This window comes from Ambystoma mexicanum, chromosome 5p (assembly GCF_040938575.1).
Source record: "Ambystoma mexicanum isolate Mex_15411 chromosome 5p, UKY_AmexF1_1, whole genome shotgun sequence".
In the NCBI taxonomy this organism is placed as follows: Eukaryota; Metazoa; Chordata; class Amphibia; order Caudata; family Ambystomatidae; genus Ambystoma; species Ambystoma mexicanum.
Genome location: NC_090930.1, coordinates 887,671,527 through 887,691,487, shown reverse-complemented (window position 1 = coordinate 887,691,487; position 19,961 = coordinate 887,671,527). Strand labels below are relative to the sequence as shown.

The window sequence follows — 19,961 nt, the reverse complement described above, 5'->3', positions numbered from 1 at the left end:
ACCTTCTGTGATGGGGTGAGTGACCTGATCCCATCTCTGAAGTTGAAAAGGACTCTGTGGAGCAGGCAGTGCGGCTAGTAGTGCATTTGGGCCAAGTGCCATAAAATATCTGGATGCAAGCAAGGAAGGAATGCCCAAAATCCTCCTCCTCCCCAATACAGAAAGCATGGTTGTCAGTAAAATCTTTCTTTTTTCGTGACCATACGAGAACCTTCGCTCTTTCATGCGGACATGTATTAACACCCCAACCCCATATTCCCCCGCCACAGCAAGACCCTGTCAAACCCCAGGAGAGCAGTATCTGATGTGAGGAGTCAGGAATGAAAAGCCGGACACAAAGTTGTCATGTTTTGGTTAAAAACATTTATTCAACTTAAATGAGTTGGGAAAATGCCTCTCGGTCTCTAGTCCAAAGAGGAGTTTCCCTACCTAAAAACCAAAACTAAGGATCTGTCTTTGTCAGGATTTCGTAAATCAAAAGCCGTTCTTGTGTCCAAACAATCAATCCTGACCATCACACTAAAACAAAATAATTACGTGATAAGGGAAATGTTTATAACGTGGTATCTAAAAAAAGAGTTCTTAAACAAAAGTAGAATACTTCAACATAAATGTTCTCCAGAAATGGAAAAGACTTCACTCCAGAGGAGGGGTTCCCTTCTCCTGGATTCTTCACTCATATCACAAAATGTCTCAGGGTCTAACAGTTCCTTTGTGTCTTTCTTGGCCCACAACAATCCTGTTAGACAAACACTATTCAGTCTTATAAGTTCCTCTTTAACAAAACGTTCCTGCTTGTAACACAAGTTCCTGCCGTGATTAACAAACCATGTCTGCTTGACACTCCTTATCTGACTGTACTTTTCATGGTGTACTCCCGTCAAAATTCTTGATGTACTGTCAACTGCCTGGTGCACTCCCCTGCCAGGACTTCTCTTGTATTTCACATCTAGCTGGTATGCCCCCCTGCCAGGTCTTCTCAAGTGTTTCACAATTGCCTGGTATCTGCTGTCCAGGACTTCTTATGGTGCCTCCTTTTATCCTCAAGTAGCACATATCTTTTTGGTTGGCTGGATAGATCTACTTGACAAACATTCACTTTATAATGTTCGGAATCTTTTGCCTTCTTGATTCAAAAACATCAATTCACTTTCTGTAACTTTACAATGTTCGATTCCCAATTGACGCAGTTGCTGAAACACCCTGGGGCCCCCACTCTGCTTTGGCAGACTTCCTGTAGCGTTTTTGGGCTTGAATTCACCACCTGGTTCCCATTCCGGATGGCTCTGATGTAAGAACAATGCTGCATGTCAGGGACCCTCTCGCGGTTCCTGGCATCTCCACGGCCCGCCTCTCTCGCACAACATTTCTCTCCTTCTCTACCAGTGAGCTACCTCGCTCTGCCACGCTGGCTTCTGCTTGCAGCCTCTGCAGTCTGCAGTCTGAGTCGAGTTTCATGCTCCCGCACGCCAGCTCGCATCTCCAGCCTCTGTCTGCCTTCACTGAAGCAGCCACTTCTTCTCCCAAGCTGCCTCTTACCGTGCGGTTCACATTTTTAAAAGGTCCTTCGCACAGGTATCTTTCTACACAATCAATACAGTGTCACGCCACGTACCTCCTTAAGGAGATGAGGTCTTCATGTCAGACATTTACCCCCGTTGGTGCCGGTCACAGACCCATCTTGTCCCGTGTAAGGGAGAATTTTCATTTCTGTGCTTATTCCCATCAACCTTAGAGACCCCCAGCTCTTTTGCTGGACTTTAGGACTTTTCAATCTTAACCCGGGAGTGAGTGAGCCTTTTTTCTCACTCTGTCATGTGTTTTGACCGGATTTGGATTATTTGTTTCCTTGGTTTTTGGAGTCTGACAAACACCATAGGCATCTACTTTTTGTATGGTGACACACAGCACCTTCAGTGCAGTGTCACAGAGAAATCCTTTAGATTTCTCATAAGGTTTAAATATCTTATGTGGCCACATGGGAGGAAGTCACCACCGGGAAAACAGTGATGTGTCCATCATATTCATCACACTGACCACTCCCAACCTAAATTAAACCTCTAAAAGGGGGGGGAAGAATGTCTCTTTGCCCTTCAGTAGCTACACCAGCAAGGAGAAAGACACCTCCTCCTCAGCAGCAAGCAAGGAAACGTAACTGAAACACACCCACCTCATTATGCTGCAGCACAAGCAAGGAGAAAAGCACCTCAGTTACAAATCGCCTGTCATTCCGTCGGCGCTGTCGGTGGCTGCGGCATGACATTCGTCGATTACACAAGCTTACCATTCCAAGATGGCGCCTCCCTTGGTACTGCTCGGACACTTCTGGTTCTGGGTCACGGTTGGCAGCAGCACGCGATCGTTGATTTGTACATAAGCATTTTCAGGGAACGGTGTGCCTTATTGCGCGAGTACAGTATTCTACTTGCTGTCACTTACCTTGTTTTCATTTGTTCCATGTGCATCTCCTTTCAGTTTCCCCTTCTGCTTTCTTCTCTGAGACAATCAGAACCCGGCCACCCTCCTTGTTGCTGCCAGATTCCCATTGGCTGATCCTTCTGCAATACTAATGGCTTCAGTACTTTGGGGGTGGAGGATTCACTGGGTTTTCCACCCTACTGGTGTGGGGGTTCTCCCCTACGGAGGGTCACAAATGGCCTGAATAACTCATAACTCAGCGTCCCACTATCAGTTGAAGGGGTTTCATTGTTGAAATATCAAAAAGTATTAACTGTTCTTTGGAGCAATGGTGATAGATGGCCAAATTGATCAGAGGCACTGGCTGGAAGACTGGTTTGGCGCCAAGATCGTTCCTCTCTCACTACCCATGGGATTCACGGCCTAACTTCCTTCCCTCTACTCTGATGTCCCCGTCTCCTACCACCTACCTCCGTTCTCCGATGTCACTACCTTCCTTCCTACCACTCTCCACCTACTCAACCTTCCCTGCACTACTACAACTCTCCCTCTTCTGCACTATTCCTACTCTCCCCTCAAAACAACTGCTAAAACTCTCACTACGACTGCCCTCACTCCTACTACTATGCAGACATCCCTCAGTTGACTTCCACTGTTCTAGTCCTCACTTTCACCCTTTGACGTTACTACTCCATCCATCCTATTACTACCTCTGCATTACTACTACTTTCCTCTCCGGGATATGGTGCCCTGCTCACCCTGCCACTACATTCATTCGCACTACTTTCACCCCCTCCCCAATTCTCTCCTACACTCTTCTCCTTGCACTCCACGCCTATAGCCATATCTGCTAGTCCCACTCTCCCCCAACACTCACCCTCTCAAACTAACTACTACTGTACTCCCCTACCGCCATCTCTCACACCATCTCTACCTCATTCTCTCTCCCACTTTCTAAGCCTCATTCTCCCCAATGTCTACAATACACTGCACTACACACAATGGGTACCACTCTCACTCATATACCTCACCTTTGTTATGTTGTGCCATCAACTCTCCAACCCGCAGCTTCTCAGTTCGTCCTCCACCTCGTCACTTGGTCCACCTACAGATCCTCCTGTGATCTCACAGTACAACCCACAGTCTGCCTCTTCTGCTGCCTGCTTTTATAGTGCAGGGCGGGTGGTTCTGTCCCTTCCTCCCCTTTCCATTGGTTGGAAAGCACGAATCTGACCCTCTTTACCAACCAGTGCCTGCCTCTTAACCAAGCGTTGTGTTACATGGGTGAGAGGCTTTAAAAAAAAAAAAACGTAGAAGCCCCACTCCTTTTTTCAGCCTGGTTTTTAAAACTGTCTCTGGTGAAGTAGCAGCCAGGGACTCCGACTTCTCGGTCTACTGTGACTTTGGTGAGCTTTGATGGCCATTTTGTTTGAGGAGGGTTTCTGTATTCCTCCTGTCCCTCTTTGGTTTCTCCTCGCTCCCAATTTGTGCTGTGCTGCTCTCACATTCTGTCTTGGATGTCATGGATGGTCAGGTCGGATGTCTCCTTTCTGTTTAACATAGACATTTTCCGTTCTTTTTTTTTTGGTGGCGCTGGATACAAACGGTCCAGGTTTTCTTAAATACTTGCTGTTGCATTGTGTGAGATGTAGTTCTGTAATAGAAGAGACATGACAAGAAAATGCTATGGGAGGTTTTGGGACATAATATGGGTTCCAGTAGTACAGTAGTGATATTTGTGGAACATGGGGGTTGAGGGGGTTTAGGGACTGGGGCCCTCCCCACGCTGTGAATCAGAGACAAAGCTGTTTCAGGCTTCTGTTATGGTGAGAGCGGTCCTAGTCTTGCCCCCCTTGACAGGATCATGACCCTGGCCCAGTGACAGAACCTTAGTCCCTTTCTTTCGGAACTACCTATTAAGTTGTTTCCAACAAGCTGGCAGGGTGGTGTCATCCAAGGTCGAACTTATATTGTCAAAAAACAGCACCACAAGATTCTGGGAAGATCAGCACCTGACACCTCCCCTTCATTAATCACGGAACCCTAACTGGTGAAATGCACCCAAGGCTAATTCAGCAGGCAATAACAGTAAAAACTCACATGGGAACATCTTTCTTCCCCTACTCCTCCTCATCTACATAATACATATTTTCATAGTTGTTTTTTAAACGTGTGCACTTTGTTCATGCATTTTTCATTGAAATCGACCAATTACATACAGATATACATGAATATGAATATATGTGTATGTGGGGATAGGGGAGTAAAGGGGCAGGGGCGTGGGCTATGGGATGTTATGGGGTGCCCCCCAATTTAAAACAAAAGCAAAAACTGGTTGAATTTATAACAACTTAAAGTGCTCACGTTGAAATTGGTGTCTATGAAAACACATAGAACCCTCATCCAGCGGCTGGACTTGCAAACTGAAACACATCTTCTCTCTGCCCCTTTACAATGACAAACAAGGGAGGAGAAACACCCCCTTTCCCTGCAATAAAAACCATTTTATTATTGCCAGATATAAAAAGATGGTTCCTAACACTTGTACAAACCTTAAGAGTTTCTCTTACAACCCAATGAGACTTCTGAGAGGCAGGAAACGGGGGAGAACTCATGAAGGAGAACACATGGAAGAAATCCAAAATGGTGCCTTTGACCTTCTAAAGAATTCCCCTCCACTCCTAGCAAGAATAAAGCCTCACCACCAATGAGGACACAGCAGGGAAACACCTGACCGCCCCACCCAATCATGGAGTTAGTATTTGGCCCAGAACCCATAGAAGGACCAGTTCCCATAAGATTAGGAAGGGAGAAGGATAAGGACATGGTATTGATGACATTGACAAACAAGAGGGACAAAAGACTGGGATGAGCATCCAATGAGAGCTGAGACCAAAAAGAGCTCAGAGAAACAGAAACACAAGGGAGCATGAGAGGTTGCACAGCAAAAACATAATAATGAGTGGCTTTGGATGAGAAAGGTAAGAAAGATATAAGAGACGAGAGAGGGAGAGAGATCGAGGTAACGCTAAACGGAGGAACCTTGCCACAAGGGAAACCCACACAGAGGGTGAGAATATCTGTAACATGAAAGAATGCTGGGTGCTAGCTCATAGATCACTGAAGCTGTTCTTAGTGGCAGGGCAGTATTCTTGGAGTAGCTATGCAGAAAAAGGTCAGTATCCCTACAAATATAGAGAAACCTTGCTACCTCGTAGTTAGGCTTTTTGGATTTCAGTAAAATCTAATTTACTCCGATTTCTGCCTATAGGAAATCATTTTCTCTTCTAGGTGTTTTATACAAAATGCCTGAAAATGTCCACTGGATGGCAGCTTCTGCCCTTGCTACAAATTTCTGTATTAAATTGTATAAGCAAGGTCAGCACTAGCACGGAGTGTACATTTCCGTAATGAACATAATCGAAACAGAAATAAGACATGGTATATTCCCCTGAATAATTATTTATTGTATGGCCCATTTTCTTTTTAATAAAAGTAGCAATTTGCAGGTAATTTTTGATTCACAAAGCGACATGGCTGTAAAACCTCAGTTAGCAACTTGTCAGCGAAGATCTGAATGGAATGCTTGATCACTGGTGTGAGAAACCAGAGGGTGTCTCACCCGCTAGTCCCCGGGGGTCTCTCTCGCTCTCTCAGGTGGCCAGGGCATGGCCATCACCTTTGGACCAAACCCCGGGGGTGGACCAGTTCGGCAGGATCACCTGGGTGAGGGGTTTTAGGGGAGTGGAGTTGGGACATCCAATGGCAAGACGAGGTATCCCTCCCCCTGTAACACCTTTACTCCCATCGTACCAGGTAGGACACTTAGGGACTTTACCCCCCCCACCCCCTTTCCTTACACAAACACTTTCACACAAACAGCCCACTCTGGGAGAAAACACTTTGTTGAAGTCAAGGTTGCAAGCAGCAACATTGTATGAGGAACGCAAGAGCAAAGAATTAACGCACATGATGAAAGATGAAAGTAAAGCTCAATTGATGATGGATGTTTGAACATTAATGTGAAATCGCAAAGGTGCAAAATAAAGTAACAGAGTGGTACAGCACCACGGGTGTGATCAAGCGAAGGTCTCTGCAAGGTATCCAGCCAAGAAGTGGCAGAAACGAAAGCAGAATATTGCAAGAACATTGTGTGAAGCGGGAACGATTGGAACAGTCCTTTGATGAACTCCTTCACTAGACGGTGCAACCACAGAGAAGACAGTCTCAGAGACCTAGTGTAGCAGGAAATAGCCACCAGATGTACCTTGATGGAGGCAAGGGCCAGTTCCCTTTTGGCCAATGACAGCAAATACGGAAGCATTTGAGAGGCCGTGACCCGCAAGGGGTTAATTTTCTGTGACCGGCACCAAATCGAAAAATACTTCCTTTTGTGTCCATAACATTTCAGAGTAGACGATTCTCTAGCCTTAGCGAGGACTTCCTTGCAGTCTGCCGGAATATCGTAGCCACTGAATTCTAGCGCTGCAGGAGCCAGACTTTCAGGAGCAGAGACACTCGATCGTGTTGAAGAATGGCCCCTCCTTCCCAGGCGAGAAGATCCACGACCACTGGGAGCTTGACTGGAGTTGCCGCTGACATGCTGAGAAGGTCCGAGTACCAGATCTGCCTCGGCCACGCTGGTGCGACGAGGACCATCCTGCACCGGTAGCGTCTGAGTTGACTGATCACTCGTAATAGCAACAGCAACGGAGGGAACGCATACAGAAGGAGGCCTTCCGAAGGGAATGAGAATGCGTCCCGCATGGTCCCCTGTTGGGGCAACCTGCTGGCAAACCTCTGGCACTTGGTGTTTGTCGCCATTGCAAACAAGTCGATCTGGGGATTGCCCCATCTGATGAAAAAGTTCACCACAAGGTCCTGCCAAAGTTCCCACTCGTGGCAAGAGCGAAGCTCTCTGCTCAGAGAGTCAGTGATCGTGTTCTTTACTCCTGTCAGATGAAACAAAATAAGGAACATCCCCTGGGCGACGGCCCAGTGCCATAAGTCCTGCGCATCCTTGGGGAGCACTGGGGATCTGGTGCCCCCCTACTTCTGGATGTAAAACATTGTGGTGGTATTGTCTGTGAAGACCAGCACCACCTTGCCCTTGAGGGACAGCAGGAACGACTTGAGGGCCCAATACACCGGCCATAGCGCCAGAATGTTGATGTGCAACGACTTCTCCTCTGGCAGCCACAGGCCTCTGGCGTGAAAACTTCCGGTGTGGGCTCCCCATCCTTCCAGAGAAGCATCCGTTGTGACCGTCTCCTGGTGCAGACGGGTCTGGAAATCCACGCCTCCGGTCAGATGAGAACGCACACCCCACCACCTTATCATTCAACGGAAACCCTAGTCGACCGCGATCTTGTCTTGGAATCTTCCAGACACCTGGATCCAGCGGGCGTCGAGGAACTCCTGCAGCGGGCGCATCCGTAACCTGCAGAGTGGATCAAGTATATGCATGACGACATCATGCCGAGCAGAGACTTGATGGCCCTCAACGTAGCGATCTTCAGTGCTAACAGCTGCTACACCTTGCCCAGGATGGCCGCTATCCTCTCTTCCAACGGTGACGCCAAGCAAGACATTGTTTTGAGTCGGGATCCCAAGAACAGCGCGTCCTGCGATGGAGTCAAGCAGGACTTTACAAAGTTCACTGAGAACCCCAGAACCGCTAGAAGGCGGACAGTCCTCGCTGTGTGGTCGACTGCGACTTCTCTTGATCTGGCCCGGGGGAGCCAGTCGTCCATGTAAGGGTAGACGTGGATCCCTTGCGGTCATAGATGGGCCACCACCAGCGCCAGGCACTTGGTGAAGACTCTGGGTGCCGAATTCAGTCCGAAGGGAAGGGCCTTGAACTGGTAATGCTTCCCCTGAACAGCGAAGCGCAGAAACTTACGGTGTTCTTTGTGAATGGGGATTTGGAAGTACGCATCTTCCAGTTCAAACAACGACAAAGTCTCCCTCTTCCAGCTGCCAGAGCACGCGTTGAAAAGTGACCATTCAGAACTTCTGGGACTTTATGTATTTGTTCAGTCGTCGCAGGTCGAGAATGGGCCTCTGGCCCCCGGTCTTCTTTCGTACGAGGAAGTACCTTGAGTAAACTCCAGAGCCCTGGAGCCGCTTTGGAACTAGCTCTATCGCCCCTTTCTTTAACATTGCCCGAACTTCTAGCAGCAGCTGAGGGATGTGGTTTTCCTGCCAGGCCACTGGTGGTATTCGTGGACACTTCTGTTGGTACTCTAGCGTGTGTCTGTGGGCAAGAGCTTCCAGCACCCAGTGGTCGGTGGAGATGGTCTTCCACGCACTGACGAAGTTCGCCAGCCGGCCTCCCACCGAGGTGCACGGGTGGGGGCTCGACGTCCTGGCCGGTTCTTTCTTCCTTAGAGCTCGACAGGCCGCCTTGCAGACCCTGACGACGCCGGTGTCCCCCTCCGAAGGTCTTGGAGCGGGCCCCTGTTGGTTTCTTGGGCAGAGGAGCAGGAGGGGTGGTGGTAGGAGGCAGAGCCCCCACCGAAACACCTCGAAGATCAGCTAGACTTGCCTCCTGAGGACCGAAAGGACAGCTGCCGTTGCTCTAGCGTGCCCAGGGCATGTGCCGTCTCAGTGCCCACCTTGATAGCCTGTAGGGACTCATCCACAGCTTTCCCGAAAAGATTGTCCCTGTCAAAGGGCATGTCCAAAACCCTTGTCTGGACCTCTAGTTTGAGCCAACCACGACGGCAAATGCCATTGCCCATCTGGCGGAAACCCATGTCTGCGATGTCCATGGCCACCGTGATGGCGTGGTCCGACGCCACTTCGCACTCCAGTAGAATCTCCAAGGCCTCTACCATTTTATCGTCGGGGAGGAAATCCAGTAGAGGGGCAAGCTTAAACCATAGCTCCCAGTCGTATCATGCCACGATAGCGAGGGCGTTGGTGGCCTTGACAGTCGTCGCCGCAGAGTAGATCACCTTCCTGCCCATCGCATCCAACTTTTTCCCCCTTGTTGTAAGGAGAGGTGGACGCTGCAGAAGACGTCGAGCTCAACGATTACTTCTTGGCCGCTGCAGAAACCGAGTCTAGTGACGGTTGGGCCCGCAAGCACTTGGGCGCAGAGTCCAGCACCCTGTACTTCTTCTCCAGCCGGTACCTCTTCGCTGGGGCTGTAGAAGGGTTCTTCATGAGAGTCAGCCCTTCATCCCAAATGTCATCCAGGAGGGGAACTGAAAGGATGGTTTTCCTCATCGCCTCGCGGCGCTGAAATAAGAAGCCCTCCTTCCCCATCCCGCCGTCGTCATCTGTGCCCGTCATCGTTGCCGTGTCCGACTCAGTCTCACCTGTGCAAGGTGGTCTCACCTCCAGGATGGTCTGGTGGTAAACGGGGATATGATCGGCATCCTCTTCTCTGGGGTCTTCCCAATGGGTTGGAACGAAGTCCCCTTCCTCCTGGGAGGAAGAGGCACCCTTGCTGTCGGAAGGGTGCCCTGCGGGTCCGCCCCTGCGGCCTTCGAAAGGGACGCTACCACCAACTTGATGGAAGGCACCGACCACCAACTCGATGGAAGGCGCCGACTTTGTCTGGTGTACCTGGGCCTTCACGGTCAGGCCGGGCCCCTTGTCCTGCTTGGCCTTCCTGGTCGCCCCGGACACCTTGTCCTGCTTGGCCTTCTCCTTAGGGGCCTGATCGGACCCCCGATCCCCTTTGGCCTTCTCCGCCGGGGGTAAGCCAGACGCCGTACCTTGTTTAACCTTCTCCTTGGTCGTCTCCGGGGCCACCTTAAGCTAACCCGGGTGATCCGACTTCTTTTTGGATGAAGATCCAGAGCATTGACTGGAGACCACTGCAGCGGGGCTCCCAACAGTAGCGGACTCGTAGTGCTTGGCCTTTTGTTGGACCCCTACGGGAGGGGCGCCCTCAAAGGACTTCGAAGCCTGCTCTGCTTTCCCGGATCCGGGAGAGGCATTTCCCTGGGAACCACCTGGTACAGAGGCCTTGGCCTGCAGCCCCTCTTCCAGCCGTTTACGCCGATCCTTCAACGTGCATTTTGAGAGATCACGGCAAAACGCGCAATCCTCCTCCTTATGCGTTGGGTACAGGCAGTACAGGCACTGGTAATGTTTGAGTCCATGTACACATTCTGCAAACTGCAGTCGGAGCAAAGCTTGAAAAGGGAAGAGGAATCCTTCTCTTCCGAACTGATCCAAGCAGTGTAGGCCTGAAGAATCTTCTGGAAGCTTCCACGAAGAAACTCGATGAAACCTGCCCTTCAGGGGCGCTGAAGAATCCGAAAAACAGGTGCCCGTTAATCGGAGGGATGATAGATGGAGCACAAGGGCTCGATTGACCGAAAAATAGAGTAAACGCTTCCAAAAAAGCAAAAATCGCAGTAAAAGCTTGAGAGCTAAGCACGAGGACTCCCAATACTTGAACGTGCAGGAAGAAATCTGAAGATGGCTGCCAAAGGAGGGGCTTAGTTAGAGGGCAGTCATTGGCTGGCGGCAGTATGCTGTAACAATCTGTTGTAGAAACGTGCTGCTTCACTTTCAAATTCAGGCAGGCCTTGCTGTCATTCTATTTAGAGTTTTTCAAAGTTGAGTGGTTGAATCCCCATCTTGGTTATAGTAAAATGTTAAATGTTTTCATATTTCTGCTTTGAGACAAAACTATAAATAACAACATGTTTATACACAATATGATTACATGAAAATACTCAACTTACTTGGGACAATTCACACCACATGCTGACTCCTCCATTGGCCACTTTGTCCGTTAGTATGAAGTACAGCTTGGAGACAGTGAGGCGCAAGGTGCAGGCCTTTGTCAGTTTTGCAATTGTGTTAACAACGCCTGTGTATAAAAAAAGCTGGATGGGTTATAAATGAAATTTCACGTGAATTAATGAATCACTAGTAAAATGTAAGAAAGTGTCATTTACAAAACAATACTAGGAAAAATAATTCTGATAAAATTACATGCATACAATCATCACTTGGCAGAAATTGTGTATGTGCATTCGGAAGGGAGGAGAGAGAGAGCGAGAGCGAGAGAGAGAGAGAGAATCAACATATGACATTAACAGAGCAGCCTCCGAGCGGAAGGAGGGACTATTCTTACTTATTTAGAGGCGTTTATATTTTTACATTGCAATCATTTTCATTCAGGGCTTTACCCTTTCAGTGCACACTGTGAGAAACCAGACTGTCTCATCCCCTAGTACCCGGGGATCTGTCACTCAGATGGCCAGGGCACGGCCATCGCTTTTGGATCCAGTTCCTGGGGGTGGACCAGTGCGGGTGGATCACTTGGGTGAGGGGTCTTCGGGGAGTGGGATGGGATATTTAGAAACTCAAACCCCCCCCACCCCCCTTTTCCTGCACAAACACTTTTACACGGACAGCCTGCTCTGAGAGAAAACAGACTCACACCCGAGCTGTGTAACTGACATGTCCCAATACTATAGTCAGGCGAAGTCAGGCAATTATCGACAATCACTCACACCTGACTTCCATTACATTTCCCCACATGGATAAAAGGCAGAGCACGAGAGCACACTCTGAGCGAGGCAAAGCACACGAAGGTACAGCAGTTTCAGGTTGGCAGCTTAACGAGAGGAAGAAGGTGGCAAGGCACGAGAGGTTCGTGAGAAGGGCAACCCCCTTGACATTTTAGACAAGAAGCCATTACTTTCAAGAGACCTTCAAGGCAGAAAGTGTAAGACCAGGAAACCAAGCTGAAGAATCCTGCATTGTGTGTCGGAGATGTCGAGTGCCCTCTCGCGTAACTGATCAAGGCGGGGAGGAGCTGCAGATACCTTGGTATCGTCTTTGGCGCCAGGAACAAAGAAACAAAAGAGAACAACAAAGCCGGTGAACCCGGTCTGTGGTGAAGTCAAGGTTGCAAGCAGCGACATTGTAAAACGAACAAACATTGTTAAACGCGTTTAATGAGAGACGCGAGTAAAGGTAAATTGCTGGTGAATGTTTGAACTTAAGAAGGAAGGATATTATACCGTTGACAGAGTGGTCCGGCACCGTGAATCTGTTAAATCGAAGGTCTCTGTATGGTAGCCAGATAAGAAAAAGGGAAGTAGAAGATTGATTTGAAGTATTATTGTGTAAAGTGAGTCGAAGTGGTCCTGCGACGGTTTAAGCAAAACCCATCGCAGATTCGAAAGTCTTTGATTCGAATAACGAGGGATCTGAGCCCAGAGGAGGGGGATCCATGCATGGTCCGTGCCTGAAGGAGGGAGACCAATCTTGTGAATTGTGAACATTGTAGAAAAGGGTTCTGAGCCCAGATGAGGGTGACCCATGGTCCGAGCCCAAAGGAGGGAGACTAATCTTGAACTTATGAATGCGTGAACCCGGACAAAGGAAAGGAACTGTTGCGTTTGTTGCGTCAGACCCTCTGCAATAAGGGACTGTCATTGGGAGAGAGACTTTGGCGGAAGGCCCTGATGCCGATGTGTTGAACTGTTGCCTTGTGGCCAAAAAGCCAGAGTGCGTGCGAAGCCCGCACGTGCTGCCTTGCCACTTGCTCAACTATCCCGACATATAATTTCTTGAACACTTTTCTTTTACATGCATTGTTATCCCACACCATTCTGTATTTAGAATTAACGATTGGAGAGGGGGGGTGCTGTTGCACACGGCAAAGATGGCCGACTGAAGGAGTAGCTCTGGCACCTGGCAGACAGCGTAGCTTCCAATTCCTGGTTCCGGACTGTGAGAATTAGCAGAAGCTCGTATTTGGGGGCAAAATATCTTCAGTACAAAGAGACGGAGTGCGGTTTGGATTCACCTGGCCCTGTTGCTGTGGCGAACTGCAGGCTTGCTGGCCCTCCTATGGCGGGCGTCGCATTGGAACGACCACAGCGCCAGCAGTGAGGGACGACGAGACATTCGCAACGCAGCTGGTGTGTTACACACAGACACTGGACTATCGACCCTGAGAACGATCCCCGCGATCACCCTGAGCCGGGTGCACCGGCTAATGGCTCTCTGACGGCCGAGGGTGGGTGGTGCCGCTGTGAGCGGGGAGGCGTGAGGGAAGGGACTACATCGCTGTCCCTCGCTGTGAGGCAACCGCCTGAAACACTGTGCGCCTTCCCCCTCCGCATCGGTTGTGTAACACGCTACCCGATCCCGGACCGGGAAGCTGTCTGGTCCCAGTCTGGCTCTAACTGTGAATTGAGGTGTGATCGCGTGCAGGGGCAGATTGTGTGCCATCCGCCGGCGCAGCCCGCTGTGGTTTCCTGTTGCTTCCCCCACCAGGCAACACTGCTGCTCCGTCCTCCGGCAGCTGCCTCCCAGTGCCTGTTGGGCCTCCCACGCTTGGTGCTGCTCCCCTGCAGAGTGAAGTTCAGACGGTGAGTGTGAGAAGCAGGCTTGCCGGTGGCTATCCGTTCCCCGAGTTGCCCACTACGCCAATCCTGACCCGAGGGGCTCTTGGGGGTCGGTGCTCCAATCATAACATCAGACCGGCGAGTCTTGCCTAGAGGTGGCCAGCTTGCTGTGCAATTGGAGGGGCCCTGGAATCAAAACCTGCAATTAGGGTACTGTTAGCCCAGATAGCCGGGCCCATCTGTTGTTACCAGGTGCTGACAATTAACAGACCTCTCAACCTCTCACAATCAATGCACAGATTCAATGCAATAGTCCCCCAGATTCGCCTCACTGGTCATTCTGAGGTGTGGATCCGGCAGGTCACGGGTCTGCTGGGTGTGCGCGGGCAGTTGCTTGGAGAGTGGATCCCCCAACATGTGCTTGAAGAAATTAAGTGTCTGGGCACAAACTCGAGAATAACTACACTACTGCGGGACTGCAAGGAACTATAGCATAGACTTGTTAATGGGAAGCATACCGCTGAAGCTTCATGGCCAATCTTCGTGATTCCAGCACATATGCCCCTAATTTAGAGCAGTATTAAGACATAACCTGCAGCACTGAGGTATCATTGGTAGTACACAAGCCAGTTGCAGCGATATCAGTTGTCTATTAAATTGTATGCTAGGTGGCTCGTGACAACTTCCTCTTTGGCTGCTGGGTAGGACGCAGCAGGTGATTTGAGAGAGACAAAATCCTTCCCATACAGGCAGTCTACGCTGCACTAGCGACAGGATAAATCAGTAGTCGTTGTTAACCAACAGTGTAGCCCGGCGACAGTATGTAGTGACCCCCGAAAGGAAAACTGTACATCACTGAACTGTATACCGCAGAACGTCTGGGCGGGAGCTCCCCACCCCCTTCTCCAATAATACCCTGTCACTGTCACTACATAAACAAGCACAATGACTAAAGGGGCTGGAAAGAAGCAAAGCTCCATCAACAGGTTTGCGAAAACTGCATCCAAGACTGATGAGGGAGCAGAGGGCACGAACGCCACATCAGGGAGTGAAATTGGCCAACAGGGCCCCAGTGAGCTACAACGCATGATGGAATACATGCGGGAGGGGTTCACCACGTTACATTCTAAACCTGATGACATGAGTGGCACGATCTGTTCCATAAAAGCCTGGATGGACAAAACTGATACATGGATTAAAGAGGTGGAAAACAGAGTGGGCACAACAGAGGACGAGGTGGTTGCACTCACGGCGGACGTCACTGCGCTCACAAAGCAAGTCCAGATCATCGGCAGGAAGAACGAAGATCATGAATTTAGATCTCGCCGGAATAACCTCCAAATAATTGGAATACCAGAAGACAACATAGAGGGCCAATGGAGGATTATGTGGAACAAATTCTGATGTCTCTGCTGGATGCCCCCAAGATGTTGCCACACTTTGCCATTGAGTGGGCCCATCGTGCACTAGCCCCCAATCCCTGGGGCCCCCCACACCCAATAATAGCCTACATCCTAAACCATCAGGGCAGGGACACACTGCTCTGTGCAGCTAGAGCCAAGGGCGAGTTACTACTTGGCTCCAGCAGGGTCCATCTATATCCATACTTCTCAGCATCGGTCCAGCAAGATCGCAAGTCTTTTATGGCGACGAAGAAAAGACTGAGAGCACAATGTGAAGTATGCCATGCTCTACCCCGCCAAACTGCATGTTGAACATGACAAAGTGTATTTCTTCACACTTCCCGAGGAAGCCATGCATTTTGTGGACAAACTTTTCCCGGGGTGACAAGATGGGGACCTGTCCCCCTAAGAAATTCTTACTTGCAAATCCTGATGGAAATTCTGCAGTGGGAGATGGACCTGTGAGGTACTCATTGCCCATGCTATACAACCTAGGAACTATCTACTATGTAAAAAAACTATACAGCTGGGGGGGGTGGCCGGCCGAGGACCCGAACGGATGGCTCCTAGGTAGGCTCTGGAAACCCCTTCCCCAACAAAGCTCAAACTCCCCCTAAAAGTGGCCGAATTTTAACAGAAAACGATACAGGCGTAGATGAATGCTTAACGCACCGTTAGGGGAGAGAAGAGACGGTGAGATGCCACCGTGGTTGAGTTCGGAATGTTTGTGCAGCATGATCCGAACCTCCCGCCAAGATGGCAGCTCGGCTCTGAAGAACGGGCACCCAGCGCAGTACGCCGACTAGGATTGAGGCAGTGGGGGAGGAATACCCATGCCGAGCAAAACGCATCGGCGCTCAACTCATGCCACAGTGAAAAATTGATGCTCACTGGCACCGGACAGAACAGTGGAGCCTGGAGCTTGCCCGGTGCACGGAAGGTGGAGAGCAACATGGGCGTACACCCAAAGCAGTGACGGAGGAGGAGTGAAGCGGAGGGTGGAAGCCGCCATGAAACACCATCTGGAGAGGAGCTTCAAGGATAGGACCAGGGCTGCTCGAAACACAAGGAGCAGAGAAGCAACGAGTGCGTTCGCCCCGGGAGGTGTTGGCAAAGTTCTGCTGCGGTCGGCGAGGGCCATCCCGAGACTGCTGACCAGGGGACGACTAGCAGGAGTAGCAGGACCCGGAGCTGGTGTGTGGCATAAGAAGCGAAAGGCAACCCGTGCGCCGGCCCGGGAACAGAGACAGCAGAGTCGCACTGCGGCCAGTGGGAGTCATCCCCAAGACTGCCACCCGGAGGAGACCTGCAAGGCTAGGCGCTGGCTGGAGGTGCGAGGTGAGAAGGAGCAACGTGTGCGCCCGCCCGCAGCGGTAGCAGAGGAGGAGCGGAGCAGTGAGGGGAAGCCACTCCGGAACATCGAGCGCCGGGTCGGGCGCACCTTCCCCCGCCCTCCTCACGGCCGGGGTAGGGCCTCCATCCCAGCACACCCCTGCCTGGCGTAAGATCGGCAGGAGGCGGAGAAGGCGATAAGAACTTGCCTCGTGGCCCCACAGTGTCTGCCTGAGATTCCCGGGAGAATGGCGCATCCAAGCACGGATGCCGTGGACACCACAGGTCAGATGGGTAGGGGGCGGGATCTCCCCATGGGTCCATAGCAGCCCATCAACAGAAGGAGCTCAAGCTCAGGACTGACTGAAATATCAGGAGGAACTACTGCACGTCTCCCCGTATCCACTATTATAGCATTTAGCTTCCATTTGGAGCAACTCGGAATTGCATTGCCCTGCCCATTAAATCAATGAGGGCGAGAACACATACACCCCACGGATTGCCCTGAAGCTTCAGGGTCATCGCTCCTGCACCCAAACAAAGCGAGAGACTGAGAAAATCCAACTATAGCAGAAACACCCCAAAGGGATGCTCCCACAGGCAGATCTTAAACAATAGAGACACCTGAAAGCACAGAGAAGCAAGAGGGGCAGACTCAAGAGGCCTCTAAATCCATAGAAAGAGTCCCAAGACCCGGTTGACAGAGGCGGCAGCCCCTGGGGGGTTCTGCGGAACAGAAGACTAAAGGGGGACCACCTGCGCCAGCACAACGTGAACCACTTGCACACCAGGGACAGAGTCCAGCCCTGGAATAACCGCGGAGAGCGCTCCCTCCCCTACTCAAAATATGTCCAAGCAGTCCGCTAAATCGAAAGGTGGGGCATCAGGAGATATCAAAGCGATGATGCAGGCGGCAGAGACCCAAAAGCATGGCCAGATTCAAGCTACCGCCCAGATACATCCTTCCCCAGTGGAAGGCCCAGCTGAACCGGTGGACCCCCACCAATCCGGAAATCGGACCTCCTAGCAGAGCTTCAGGAGCTGAAAAAGAACATTAAAGATAGCGCCTCAGACTTAGCCAAATCCATAGCGGATCTCAACAAAGGGGTCATGGCGGTTGAAAGAAGGGTGGACCAAGTGGAGACCACAATAGCCGAACAAGGGCAGGAGCATGAAGAACTAACCAAAAGAGTGCAGGAGCTTGAACAGCAGATGGAGCGAGTTCAGAATAGGCAGGAGGATGCCGAAAATAGGTCTAGGAGAAACAACGGATCGGGGAATTTTCAAAATCTGTGGCGGATTCCGAACTACAACAATACGTAATAGATCTGTTTCAACATATCCTAGATCCTGGGGACAACAGAGACATGGTGCTGGACCGAACACATAGGGTCTACTCGACATATCAACTCAGCAAAAATTTGACTCCGGATGTCCTAACCTGGATACATCTATTCCAATTGAAAGAGGACATTATGCAGGCCGCTAGAAAGAAGGAACCCATACACTTCCGGTCTGCAACCATTCAACTATATCAAGATCTGGCGCAGGCAACCCTCCTAAAGAGGAAACGGTTGAGGGTTGCAACAAATTGGCTACGGGCTAAAGGAGTGCATTATCGATGGGCATACCCGACCGGACTCCGGTTTGAATGGGAGGGCCAGCGGTACACGATTGCAAAAGAGGAAGAAATCGAGAGCCTTATGAGAGGCGACAAAGGCAATGAAAACTCTGGCGTGGATGGCACCCCATCTGGAGTCAAAAGGTGGGAGGACACATCTGTAAGGGATCAATGGAAACCTGCGCGCCCCCGCCCAAGGGGCCGCAACAAGGACTCCAACATCACGGATCCTACATTATCGACTGACTTCAAGGCATCGATGGGCACACCTGAAGAGTTGTGCCGAGCATCAAACGCTCAGTCTCGAACTACAACAAGCACCAACAAGATGGAGGGTACATACTGAGTCGGGGGACAGGGGTGGGTATGGGGAGATGCAAGCTGGACCTATCACTAACTCTGATGAGAGAAGAATAATCAGGGAGATGGACCGAACCGGACATCAGTCCATCGTAGAAGGGGCCATCTGTGAGGTTAACAAACGGCTCCTCTGAGATCCCTGACGGGACGAAAACTAAAACAGAACAACGACATGCACAAGGGACAGTTCGCAGTAGGGGTGTCACGGTATTAGTTTTATGACGGTACGATAACCTTCTTGCTAAATGACGGTATATCATGGTTATCGCGGTATAGCAGGTGGAGTTAACTAATCTTAACAAATATTTTCTAAAAGGTCATAAATTGACAGATGTATCATCACAAACAAAACCAGGCACCCAGGGCCAGAATTGGGCTTTTCAACATACTTTCCACTGAAATGCCTTGCTTCCACCAAACACAAAAACGTGTGGAGAGGAGGGGTGGGTTGGAGGCCTGCTGCAACTGGCAAAGCAAACTTTTCTTAAGTGGTCATTTAGGCTTTTTGCTCCCCCACTGGCTACTGGTGAAGATGAACATGTTGCCATCTTGATAACCTGCATGCCACAGATCAATGGAGGCTGATGGTAGTATACGCTTGTGTGCGCGCGTGCGCACACACACACACACACACACACACACACTTTACGTTACAGCCTTTAGTTTACTTGCGGGCCAAAAGGTGTTCAGTAATCACTGACCTGTTACCCTTTGGTATAGCAGCAGGGAATACCCACAGAGATGAGTGAATTTCGCAGTGTGAACTATTATATGTAAATTCAATGATAGAACCAGGGAAATCCCCCGTTGTCATATGTTTAGAGAACATTATCCATTATAAATATATAAACCCCAAAGCTGCCACCCCAAAGTAAACCCTTTTCCTTTTTGGCACTGTATCTATTCTTCCTATTGCTAACATATTGATTTTGTGTAAGGCACGTGTGGTTTATGGACTGGCATTAAAAACTGCTCCAATTGAAACTACTTGGCAGACGGCACATCCAACAGTGCAAAACCAAGACTGCGCAGCAATTGCTTACTGCAGCCTTTCCAAATCAGATTGAAAAGCACACCTAACGGTATGAACGGTATAAACAATGTGACGGTTATTATTGTTCAATTAAGTGGTTCACGGTATCTTTAACGGTATACCGTTATAACGTTACATCCCTAGTTCGCAGTAATAAGGGCGCATACTTGCAAATCTCTACAGGAATCAGAATTAACAAGGGGAGTACAGGGGGGGGGCGGGGGACCAGACCCTAATTTCCTGGGTAAATTCTGTACCCGGTGGTCTGTTGTGGTAAACCCACCATGAGTGTTCAAGAGGGAAGCTTAAGTTCTGGGGTTAGTGGGTTAAGGGGAGAAAGTTTAATTTCAAGGGTAATGTTGACATATGGCATACAGAGGGTATCTGAAGGCACGGAAGGATTTAAGGGACTTGAGAGAAGCAGAAGATCAAAGCATAAGAATGGCTGAATAAACATTTGT

The 19,961-nt window shown here is 50.1% G+C and overlaps 1 protein-coding gene across 3 annotated transcripts in view; it reads right to left on the bottom strand.

Moving 5' to 3' along the window:
• The window catches only part of HUS1 (HUS1 checkpoint clamp component), an 818,999-nt gene that overhangs the window by 728,089 nt on the left and 70,949 nt on the right, over positions 1 to 19,961 (bottom strand). For all 3 annotated transcript variants that reach the window (XM_069613330.1, XM_069613331.1, XM_069613332.1), the window contains one exon: positions 11,127 to 11,254. In XM_069613330.1, the coding sequence (XP_069469431.1) occupies positions 11,127 to 11,254 (128 nt within the window). The remainder of the gene's footprint in view (positions 1 to 11,126; positions 11,255 to 19,961) is intronic.